We start from the raw sequence: 12,078 nt of genomic DNA on the forward strand, positions 1-12,078 counted from the left end.
GGTAAAAATCAGGCTCACTGAATCCAGTGGATCTCGCCAAGGAGGGAAAAAGGAGGTCACCAGAGTCTTAGATGCACTCATCACACTAAGTGAATGTAGCTTCCAGCAGCACAATCCTTTATAGAGGTCACCTGTCTGTTTTAGAGCATGACCAAGAGTCTCCTTCCAAAAGACCCAGGCCTGAGCTTGTGCCCGGGGAGGCTGGACTGGCTGGGAAGGGAGAGGAGGAAGCCTAGGGAACTAAGGATAAAGAGGCAGGGAAACTCCAGCAGAGTCGAAGGGTATGAGGTGTAGGAACAGTTAAGACAGCACACAGACAAGACTGAGCGAAACCCAGGGTGGAAAGAGGTGACCAGGTAGGTCATCTGGAACAGGGAACGGAGCCTGCAAAGAAAAACAAGTGAGCTCCCGAGACCTTTGAGATCCACGATTATGCTTAAACCTTAACACTTTACCCACCCACAATTCTTTATCTTGTGTAATGCACGGAAAGAACACTGTAGTCCAACCAGAGTGCCAAGTCTTAGCCTTGGGGGTATGGCCTGCATTCCATATGGATTTAGAACGAAAGGAAAGGGAGAGGACCCGCACAGTTTCCGAGATGGGCTTCTCATAAAGTTGACAAAATACATCTCAAACGCACGTACCCAGGCCCTTATAAAACGGAAAGCAGCGTTTACTATAGTTCTGAATTCAATGCCAAGTTCCCTCCCTAATGCACACGCAGAGTGTCCAGCAGAGGGAGTCTCAAGGAGGTACTTAATAAAGAGAAAATTGTTTCATTTTAACACTCCATAGACAGTGGGAGCATTGACTGTAGCCCCCTCCCATAGACACAGACGAACAATGACTGCCCAACATGGGTTCTCCTGCCCTGTTCACAGGGCCACCGGCTCGTTCTATTCTGCCTGGTGGAGTGATCAGAAATTTCGTTTTGTTTTGTCGAATGGTTAAATGGACCTTGTGTTCTTCAGAATCAAAGAGGAAAGCCCCTGGAATAACATCTCTCTGTTGCCTTCTAAACAGCCCCTTTGTTTCTAAGAGAGTCTGAAAAAAAATATTTACAGTCCATAGGTTATTTACAGCCTCATTATCCAGGGCCTGACTGGTAACTTTATTCCATCCAGAAACCAAATTCATTTGGAGCCCTGGAACTAATAACAGATTTTCTTTTCAGATAAGTTTTTTTTTTTTTTTTTTTTAATCTGCCTCTTGTAACAGAGATAAAACTATTAATGCGTTCCCTGTCTCACTCGCCAGCACTGTTCTCGGGATTTATAGAAGGATTAAAACCTCCTCTCCCAGCCCCTCCTCTCTGCTCCACACAAACCCTTTCCCCTCTCATTTGCCATTTCATCCACAGAATATCGGAACAAAACCGAAAGAAAGCCAGATGGACCAACGCTAAAAGTATGTAAAGGCTGCTATTTCAATGATTTCATGAGAAAAACATTTTCACGACGAAATGACTGAAAAAAAATCGGGCACCCTTCGGTTTAAAATTCCTTCTACTACAAGCACACAAAAACACACCGAAGTGTAAAAACTTAGTTGATTCTGGTTTGATTTCTGGCTGGAAGCTGACAAGAACTGACTGAAGAGAAACGAGAGAGAGAGAGAGAGAGAGAGAGAGAGAGAGAGGGGAAGGGCAAGGGGAAGTGGAGTGCTTTTGCCCTCCGCTCTTCTCTTTCTTCCTAAAGAGTCAAATGAGAAAAACGATCCCATGCCAGGTGAAGGTGCACCACGCAGGTTTACCCAGACCGACCGAGGAAAACGTCTCGGCCGCTCCGCTCCCCCCCGCCCCGACTTGAAAACCTAAACTATATTTTCCCTTACACACGCTAATGCGGGGAGATTTTAGCCAATTTCATTGTTCTGCCTGGGTCTGAAATGGACTTTTCCTCCGAACCCCCCTCTCACCACCTAGCCCCATACATTCCCATTCGACAGCCCCCCCAAATCGGAGGCTCGCGGAGAATAAAGGAGTGTGGGGAGGGAGTGGAGAGCAGTGGAAAGGGGAGCCGTGGGGACAGAGTGGAAAGATCACCCTAAAGGTAATTTTCTTGGGGGGTGAGGGGGGGGGGAGGAGGAAAGCTAAACCACATCACCTTTATTTATTCCAAATAAATGAAAAGCACAGTCACGGGTCTGTCTTTTCCCAGGCGCCCCCTCCCAATTTCTTTTCTTCGGGCAGTAGCCCACCCTCGCACACCCCCCCCCCCAAGCCCCTTTTCTCCACCCTGGAAATAAGATCCTGTTAAATTCCGGATCCCGGCCGTTCCGTGGGCAGAGGAGGGGGAGGCGGGGAGGGGTCGGGAGCCGGTTAAAGCCCCGGGGGTGGGGCGCCGGAGGCCGGGCGCCCGGGGGGCTGCGGGCCGGGGGCTGCCCGGCGAGGGGCCGCGGGCAGAACAAAGCTGCGGGGGCCGCGGCGGCCGGGCGGCGTTGGGCGAGCGGGGTCGGCGGGCCGGGCGCCCCTTACCTTCGTACACGGGGGCCATCGGGGCCGGGGTGTCCGCGATTCATGGCAACGGAGAAGGGAACGCGGCGCGCGAGCTCGGCCCCCCCAGCCTCAGTCGGAATCTGCCATCTTGAGCCTGTGTCTCCGCTCTCGGCGCAGCCGGGGCCGCCAGCGCCCGCATCACCGCCTCACTTGGCCGGCGCCGGGGGAGGGGGCCGGGCGCCGCCGCCGCCGCCGCCGCGGCCGGGGCCCTGCGCGGGGCTCCGGGCGGCCGGGCGGGCGGGCGCAGCGGCCGAGGCCGAGGGGCCGGGCGGCCGCGGCCCCCGAGCGGGTCCGCGGTGGGGCGGGAGCCGGGGCGGGCAGCGCGCGGCCAGTGCCCGGCCGGAGCTCAGCTCAGCATGGCTGTGTGTGGGGGCTTCGGCAAAAGTTGCACGGGAGGCGGAGGAGGGGCGGGCGGAGCCGGGAGGAGGGGCGGGGGCGGGGGGCGGGGGGCGGGGGCGGCGGGCCGAGCGCGAGCGAGCGAGCCGCGGAGCGCGGAGTCCGCGCGCAATCGAGCGCCGATGGCACGGATGCGAGGCGGGGAAGGCCGAGCCGAGGGCAGGAGCGGCGGGCCGGGGCGGGCGCGGGCGCGGGCGGGGCGGGGCGGGGCGGGGCGGGGCGGGGCCGGGGGCGAGGGCGGGGCTCGGGGCCGCGGCCAGGCTCGCGGGCAAGGTGCGCGCGGGGCAGTTCCGACCGGCCGGGGACCGCCGGGCCGCGCGGGGGGGCGGGGGCAGCCAGAAGTTTGTGTGCGCGCGCGAGCGGGGCGGGAGCGGAGGGGCGCGCGGGGGGCGCCTCGGGCGGGCAGTGCAGCCGTCTCGCTCCGAGCTAGGTGTGGAATGAATGGAGGGAGGAGTGGGCGCTCGCCGGCCTCGGGGGGAGGACGAGTGAGGGGAGGAGCTTCTGGCGCGCCCGGGAGGTCGGAGGTGCGGAGCCATTCCGCGCACGCCCCAGACAGGCGGCCCCGGTGGTGGCCGAATCCCTGCGGGAATCGGGTTTGCACGCCGCGCTCACGGCCGCGGAGTCCTGGGGGCCCCCGACTCTGCCGCCTGGACGGTGGCTCCCAGGCCTCTGCCCTGGTCCTCGCGCTCCGATCGGGGCTTCAACTAAACATCCTCCAAACTCCCCAGCCCGGAGTCTCTCCCGGTTCACTTCAGCTCCCTCCTGGATTCTTTGAAAGGATGCCCTGCCGTCGCCTCCCACATAAGAAGACTCGGGTCCACGCTTAGGCAGTGTTTTTGAAGCTGTGGGTCGCGACACATTAACTGATCGTAAAATTGGTTCCGTGGATGGCGACCCCTTTAAAAAAATGCGATGCAGTAGAAGCGACAGTATTAGAATCCATTGTCCTTTAGTGAGGGTCACTATGGTTTCAGAATCCTTTTGTTTCAGTTGTATATACTGGACAACTGTACAGACCATGATGTAAATTTTTTATTTCCTACTGTGGGTCAAGGGTCAAAAGTTTAAAATCTGTACCGTGGGAGCTATAAAGTAACGATCACTGTAACTTTCTTAAAAACAACCATGATTTTCTCACTACTTCTTATCCTTCCCAACCTCCATACCCCGTGACGGCACCCCCCCCCCCCCAAAAGTAAGCCCTTTCATACACTTAGCTAGTTTGGGTGGTAAGTGCATAGTTCCCCCTTCCTCTTAGGGTGACCTTTGACTCTGCCAGTTTCTTCACCCCTATATCCAGTGCAGCGCTCCCTACTGCTTCTCTTAGCCTAAGGTTATTCACCTTTGCAGAATCCTAGATTACCACTGCTGGAAACACCATCTGGGGCAGCCCTCCCTTTTAGAACCGAAAAAGGGAGGCCCCTAGAAGCCAAGTGCATTGCCCAGTATTGCACACCATTCACTCTTAAGGTAACATCGTTTGGCCCCTTTGGTGCTCTCTGCTTCACACCATTCATTCACCCCTTCCTTTCTATCCCGCCTGCTGTCCTTAATTGGTCTCGGGCCAGTTCACCCTAAGTGCTGCCACTTCCCTAACACACAGTTCTGACCCTGCTGTGCTCCTGCTAACATCCTTCACGGAGTCAACCTCTGCTGACAGGTACCCAGCTCACTGGCTCTTAATCAAGGCAGGCAGGCCTGACTTAGCATCCCAAGTACACGAGTTCAGCAAGTCACCGCCTCCAGCAGGACTGGTTCCCTTGCGGTCTTCCGCCAGCCTTGCCCACCTGTGCCTTTGCCCAAGGTGCGACTTTCCCACCAAGGGCGCCTTCTCTGTCTTTTCTCTTTCACCAGATTTTCTACCTGTGCCCGACTTGGGTCCTTCACAAAACAGCCAGAGGCAGCGTGAGATGAAGATAGATCTGGGTTCAGAGCCCCGTTCCTCCACTTTGTAGCTGTGTGAGCTTGGTCAAATTGCTTCACCTCTCTGAGCTGCAGTTTCTGCATCAGCATTACTATGAGATCGTAAGGAGAACAGCATTCTTCTCTTGTATCTGTAAGAGACTATCCTGACATTTACTATACATGTATTGTCTCTCTTCCCCTTCCCAGGGCTACCTAACAGAACTCGTTGCATGGATGGAAACATAACCATTGGTGGCTGCTGAGCACATGGAATGTGATTAATGTGCCTGAGGAACTGGATTTTTCATTTCCACGGCCACATGTGGCGGGCGGCTACCATATTGGATGGAGATCTCTAAACTGCCCATTCAGCAAGGGCAAAAGCCACATTGATCTTAATTCCCCAGCAAGGAGCATGTTGCCTGGCATAGGCTAGATCCTGCCCAAATATCTGGGGAGTGATGGCAGCCCCCATGTATTGTGTGCAACTTTGCAGCACGCACAGTGCTAAGAGCTGGGTTTTAATTATTTTGTATAGTGCTCCCCATGGCCCCTGAGGTGGGGTTGGAGATAGAGCTAGTACAGAGTGCTGGCAGATAAAAGAGATTCAATAAAAGCTTGTTGTTATTATTATGAAAAACTCCATGTGACCAATGTAACTGATTTTTTTTTTTCTTTTCAAGAGAAAGTGGGGAAGGGCAGAGGGACAGGGAGAGAGAGAATCCCAAGCAGGTTCCATGCCCACCATAGAACCTGACGTGGGGCTCAATCTCACAACCCTGAGGTCATGACCTGAGCTGAAATCAAGAGTCTAACACTTAAGTGATTGTGTCACCCAGGTGCCCCAGTCATACTGATATTTCTCTCTTCTTCTAGGCTCCCATAACAGTTCCTCTCACACATGCTCTGCTGTCACATGGCATACCCAACCCTAGATGGCTGACTTTCCTCTTCTTTGGAGGTGGCCTCTCCCCACAACTGGGCTGGCCGCATCTTGAGGCAAAGTCCATGGTATACTTGTTTGGATGTCCCTCAGCTTAGGGCTTGCCCTGCTTCGTATTTAGTAATTGCCTCTCACCTTGTCCCAGCTGCTGTCAAGCCATGAGTGATTCCAGGCAGTAGTTCTCTCTGGAATATCCCCTCTGTCCTTCCAAAATTCTTATGTTGAAGTCCACACCCCCTGTGCCTTGGAACGTGACTGTATTTAGAGATAAGGTCTTGAAAGAGGTAATGCAGTTAAAGTGAGGTCATTTGAGTGGGCCCTAATCCAATACGTTTGGTGTCCTTATAGGAAGAGGAGATTAAGACACGGACATGCAGAGGGAAGACCATGTGAGATGCAGGGAGAAGGCAGCCATCAGCAAGCCAGGGTAGAGGCCTTAGAAGAAACCAAACCTACCGACCCTTTCACCTCAGACATCTATCCTCCAGAATTGCAAGAAAATAAATTTTGGTTCTTAAGGACACACGGTCTGTGGTAGGAAACTAGGAAACCCCCCACAGAAGGTGAATTAAAATGAAGAAAGATCACTTGTGTCACCTGAAAACATCTTAAAGGTGGACTGCTTCCCACAGGCCCACCTTGGGTATGGAAAGTGAGTCCCATGAAAGGAAAACAAGATGGAGACAAGCAGGCAAGATGGCTGCCTTTTCTTTAGACCGCTAAGAGTAAACTCTACCTGTGTGATGCTTGACTGAAGCAAAAAAAGAACTTTCCGTTGAGCCAGCATACATGGCATCATGTAGGTGGGGAAATGTTATTTAAATGAATTTAGATTTTTTTTCTCATGAATGGGCAGATTGATACACCTCTCTGTCTCCCTTCCCTCCTGTGATCACAGTCATGTGGCATCAGGATACAAACCTAACAGCAAACTGCCCCTGAAGGAGAGCGTGAGAGCAGTAAGGGGACAGAACCTGAGACACAGCCCCAAGGAGCACCAGTATCTGAAGTGAGGGAAGAGGAAAAAGAACTCCCTGTGGAGGAGAGGACAGGGAAGCAGGAGGACAACCTCCATGTCCTTAGGACAAGACCACCCACCACAAAGGAAGGTGTGGTCAGCGGTGCTCCACGCTGAGAGATCACATGAGACATGCGACTGGGGGAGACAGCCATTGGATTTAGCAACAAGGTTACATTTGTGACTTTGGTGAAATGGAGGGTTCTTAAATTCAACCGGAAAAGAACGTGCAGTGTTTTGAGAATAGAGGGAGAGGAGGGTTATCGAGGCTCCAGAAGAGGGCGCTAGAGAGCATTCCTGGTAGAAACCGTGCGACCCAAGTCTCAGGGTAAGACAAGGACCTGGCTCCAGGGGCTAGCGCATTTGGCTAGGTTAGTATGCCCCACATTACATTTATTTAATAAACACATTCGAACTTAGTATTCTTAGAAGTTTACAAATATTTGCCCATTTAATAAATCCTTTTCTTTTTTTCCTTTGGCACTGCATGGAACTCTATGCTGCTGAAAGGCCACGTAACTTTAGTGCCTTTTGAGAAATGCCACGAACACAAGAGAACTGGAGAGGAATTGGTAGCCATCTACGTTACCTTTCCTCAGTGTGTCTTTCGACAAATGGTATGAGTCACATCTTCCTCGGGGCTGACCACACATGGTGGTGGTGGTGGGGTTTCTGACCTGGTTTCAAGTTCATTTTGCTTATAGGGCAAATGACAAACATCTTTCCTCATTTATGCCTACCGTTGTGAAAATGCGCAACATCCCAGTACCTTGAAGACCATAAGATGTAGATGTTTGTCTTTGGGGTGTATATCTTCAGGTCTTTGTGTCTTGTTATCACTCTCTGGGTGTTTGTAGTGTGATACCTGTGCAGGTTGTATCGTATCTGGACTTGATAGGCAAGGCTCTGGTTTCCTTGCCTGGTCCTTCTGTGTCGAAGCCTCTGGTCTTGCCTTTGGATATGCCTGGGAAGAGATGGTTTGCTTTCTCAGGATCTTTTAACAACCTGCCTCTCTCTTGGTCTCTGGCTCTGTGTATGTCTGTTTTTCCTCTCTCTTGCCAATGTATCTGCTTCGTTTTCTTTTTCTGTGCATTTTCCTATCCCACACACAATTCCTTCTTTCTCTCTTTCCCTTTTATGATTCACGTCTTAGCAAGTCATAATATCAACCTACATTTGTTTTAGGTATTCTAAAGAAATTACATCATATTTTGGCTTTACACCTTTGCTTAGCTTAAATGGGATATTTTGTAATAGACAGTTGGACAACTGCATGACTCCCCCAAACAAAGTCTTCACTGGCAGGGCAGGATGCTGACAGAAGACGTGAAATAGTAGACATTGCATTTAAATTAGGAACAATCGGAACGACAGCTTTAAGGGCAAAGGGTAGAGCAAGGCTTGGCAGGGTGAAGGGAAGCTGTGGAAATGGCCATCCTGGAGAAGTTGCACTGGCAAACTCAGGGGAATACAGAAACATCATTCATTTTCTGCTTCTGCTCCTAGAAGAAGAAGAAGAAAAAAAAAGAAGATCAGACACCTGATCTGGGGACACAGGAAAGGCAAAGAGAGGCAGGAACAGTACTCGATAGAAAGGAGTTATTGTCAGAAGAATAAATGCCATGAGCCTACGAGTGTGAACAGAGCACAGGAAGATGGGGTGATTTTGTTGGAGGTTTTGGAAATGGCAGATTAGGACGGATTTGCACATGAGAAGCAGTTCACAGAAGCACTCCAGCTCTGCAGAGAAATTTCCATGATGAGGGGAGATGGATAATAGCTTGGTTTGCCTGACATCAAGTCCAGGCCGAATGTGGACAAACTAGGCCGAAAGAGCATAGGGAGAAGCCTTCAGCCCGAGTGGATACAGAAAAGAGAGTAGGCATAGGAGAGCTCTTTCAAAAGACTGAGGATCCAGTTAAGCCAAGTTAAGCTTAACTCACTGATTAATCAGTGGACCCATGCATTTCTGGGCTGTGTCAACTTTGTATGGTAGAGTTCCCTCCCACGGGCAGGAAAGAGCTTGCCCCTGTGTGGCAACCCCTGGGGGGAGGGGGATGGCCCCGATGGCAGAGGGCTTTTTGGACGCCCGTCGTCTGAGGCTGCCTGTGACCTCTCCCATGCCAAATTCAGGGCCCTTTCTTGGCCTCTTCCCTGCCTCATCTCTAAACAAACATTAGTTAGCCCCTGTTAATCCCTTCATCCTTCTGGAATCAATCCCCTCCCTTGACTTCTCATAACAGTGCCCTTTTAAAATGTCCTTTCAACCTCCCTGGCCATTCCTTCTCTCTTTCTTTTTTTTTTGCCCACCAAGAAATTCAATTCATCAAATGGTCAGTGCCTGCCTGCTTACCATGTGTTAGAGTCTAGAGCAGGAGCTGGGAGTATAAAAGGGAATAAGCCACCGGCCCTACTTTCAAGGAGCTCAAGTTCAAAACCGCCAGGTAGAGTATAATACATTATAGTGAATGCAGAAGTAAAAGGATGCACATTGTCAAAAGCTAGCACAGAGGGACAAATGGCAGAGAGTGTGTTTACACGGAGCGAGGAGATGGCCTGTCTGTGCCCAAGAGCGTGAATCCTGGCAGGGAGAAAGCGTGTAGAAAGCCATGGGTGTCTGGGATCTGTCAGAAGTCAGAATATTGCTATACACCAAGAATGAAGCCAGGGCAGTGATCAGGAATGTGGCTGGAAGAAAAGGCAGAGTCTCGTGCTGCCAAGACAAGGAATTTGTCCTTTATTCTATATGCACCAGGTGTGGGGAGAAAACGAGTTCAATTTTGAACCTGTTGAGTTTAAGGTGCCTGTGAGACACGCAGATAGGGATGCTCATTTGCCAAGTGAGTGTAGGAGGCTGGAGCTCAGCCAAGAGTTCTCGGTAAGAGAGAGAAATGTTTTTGAGCCATCGGTCTGTCAGGGGTGGCTAGTTCATAGGAGCGAGGAGACCACATAGGAAGAGGGTACTTTCCCTCTTCAGAGCTCAAAGTGTGGGCCTTGGGTCACCCATATCAAAACCCCAATGGGACTTTCTAAAGATACTCCCTGCGTAGAACCCCAGGCCAGCTGACTCAGGAATCTCTGGTGGGGGTGCCTGGAAATCTGCATTTTAAAACTACTCAAAACAGAGGTACTCAACAGCCACCAATATGGACACCCACTGGTGTGGGAAGCTGAGAAGCAAAAGGCTGACACTCGGAAGGGAGAGACCCAACTATGTAGGGGCGGTGTGGTTTCCTCTAGGGTTAGAGGTGCCAGCCCAGAGTCCTGACATCGCGGAGGTGAGCCACAGACTTCCAGGTTGAGAGAAGCTAGGTCTTTATTCAGTACCTCTAGCCGGGCCTCCTGCTGCTTGCCACTAACAGCATCTTAATTAATATAAAGAAGAATTTAATTTTGTGATTTCCAGATAGTGTTTCATCATAGTCCACGTGTAGCTCTTTAAAAATATTTCAACAGCCTCGAAGTGTAAGTTTTAAGAAACAAAAGATCTTTGGCATACAATTCTGAGCATTTTCATTGTATGTGTGAGAGGAATTTGAATTTTTAAAGAATTTCTCTACAAACATGGCAGTATCTTCAGCTTGCATTCCATTTGCCCTAGGTGATACACTTAATCAACATTCAGAAACTGCTGATTTGCTTATCTTTTCTGTAGGAGACATATACTGCCTGCCTGATTTGAGCCAGTTCGGCTGGCCGAGCTGGATGTTTAAATAGAAGGCAGAACAACAGAGATTTAAATATACATGCATATACATATATATGCACATATATAATTATCATGTGTAATAATTATTATAAATATATAAATATATAATATAAATAACTATAACATGTATTTATATATTTAAATTCATACAAATTAAATATTTATATGATTATATATCCATATATTTAAATTTATATAAATTAAAGACTTTATATAAATTATATATTATGTAAAATATATAAATTAAATATAAAATAAATATATACTTATTGGGGCACCTGGGTGGCTCAGTGGGTTAAAGCCTCTGCCTTTGGCTCAGGTCATGATATCAGGGTCCTGGGATCGAGCCCTGCATCAGGCTCTCTGCTCAGCAGGGAGCCTGCTTCCTCCTCTCTGTCTCTGCCTGCCTCTCTGCCTACTTGTGATCTCTGTCAAATAAATAAATAAAATATTTTTAAATAATAAAATAAATATATACTTCTATAAATATGTATATTATTTATTTATATTTTTTTCTTGGATTTCCTTGTGCTCTTTTGACAGTATTTTGTTGATTCCAAACTTCCAAATGTTAAATCCTGTGGCAAGTAACCACTGAGAGGGTAAGGTGGGGAGCAGGGAAGGGCCAGAGTTCTTACATCAGGGAATAGGCTGGCATTGCCCAGAGCCTGAGTCTGAGCTCAGGGCAAAGCCAGGGCCGGCTGAGGATGAACATGGCATTAGCTATGAGATTGACCTCGCTCACCCTATTCATATTGCAGCCTATCGCCTCTCCCCCACTGTCCTCCACTGCAACTTACTTCCCCTTACCTGGTGGTCTTAACTTTTTTGGTTTGTGAACTCATTTGGCAGTCTAGTGGAGCCTAGGGACCGCTTCTCACAACACTGTTTTGTTTTGTTTTGTTTAAGATTTTTATTTATTTGTTTGACAGAGAGATCACAAGTAGGCAGAGAGGCAGGCAGAGAGAGAGGAAGCAGGCTCCCTGCTGAGCAGAGAGCCCGATGCAGGGCTCGATCCCAGGACCCCAAGATCATGATCTGAGCCGAAGGCAGAAGCTTTAACCCACTGAGCCACTGAGCCACCCAGGCGCCCTGCAACACTGTTTTTAAATGCATTAAAAAAACACACAAAGTTACCAAAGAAACTATTAACACTGAGATACAGTTACCAAATATATGTTTCTTTATTGATACATTAAATAACTAAATGGAACTGAAGGTCCAATAGCTACAAAGTAGTGAAGAGTAGAAACAATAGTTCAAGGTAAGGATATAATGTAAAAAAATACCTGTAACTTCCACTGGGAACAAACTCAGAGCCACTGCAATCCCTCAGGTGTCTGGTTGCCTGCAGTCAGATTCGAAGTTTAAGGTTAATGAGAATAAAGAAGTCATTTTTCTCCCACTCAAGTTCACAAACCCCCTGAACTCTAGCCACAAACCCCTTGTGGATACGGGGCTCTAAGATAGAACCCCTGTCCTTATCCTGTTCTGCTATTTCTGCATAGTATTTACATCTTCCAACATCATATATGATTTATTTATCTTTTAAGTTTGTTTTTTTAAATTGTCTGATTCTCCCAATTAAAATGCAATTTCCACAACGT

At 49.4% G+C, this 12,078-nt stretch overlaps 1 protein-coding gene and 2 long non-coding RNA genes across 8 annotated transcripts in view; 1 reads left to right on the forward strand and 2 right to left on the reverse strand.

The window, feature by feature from the left end:
• The window catches only part of HIPK2 (homeodomain interacting protein kinase 2), a 181,647-nt gene extending 178,753 nt beyond the window's left edge, over positions 1–2,894 (reverse strand). For 2 of the 4 annotated variants that reach the window (XM_059172010.1, XM_059172009.1), the window contains exon 1: positions 2,480–2,894. In XM_059172010.1, the coding sequence (XP_059027993.1) occupies positions 2,480–2,498 (19 nt within the window). In that variant the 5' untranslated portion in view covers positions 2,499–2,894. The remainder of the gene's footprint in view (positions 1–2,479) is intronic. The other 2 variants (XM_059172012.1, XM_059172011.1) reach the window with 1 other exon arrangement.
• On the forward strand, positions 1,973–5,435 carry LOC131829836 (uncharacterized). Of its 3 annotated transcripts, none has more exons than XR_009353013.1 (3): positions 1,973–2,054; positions 4,751–4,921; positions 5,009–5,435. It is a non-coding gene; the product is annotated as an uncharacterized LOC131829836 (long non-coding RNA). The 3 variants fall into 3 exon arrangements; XR_009353014.1 differs by lacking the exon at positions 1,973–2,054 and adding an exon at positions 3,111–3,169; XR_009353012.1 differs by lacking the exon at positions 1,973–2,054 and adding an exon at positions 3,204–4,366.
• A 2,659-nt stretch (positions 5,436–8,094) lies between these two features.
• LOC131830446 (uncharacterized) lies at positions 8,095–11,831 on the reverse strand. The gene is made up of 2 exons (XR_009353171.1): positions 11,761–11,831; positions 8,095–8,264 (listed from the first exon to the last, which is right to left on the reverse strand). It is a non-coding gene; the product is annotated as an uncharacterized LOC131830446 (long non-coding RNA).
• Between the last annotated feature and the right edge of the window lie 247 nt (positions 11,832–12,078).

This window comes from Mustela lutreola, chromosome 4, assembly GCF_030435805.1.
Source record: "Mustela lutreola isolate mMusLut2 chromosome 4, mMusLut2.pri, whole genome shotgun sequence".
NCBI classification, from domain to species: domain Eukaryota; kingdom Metazoa; phylum Chordata; class Mammalia; order Carnivora; family Mustelidae; genus Mustela; species Mustela lutreola.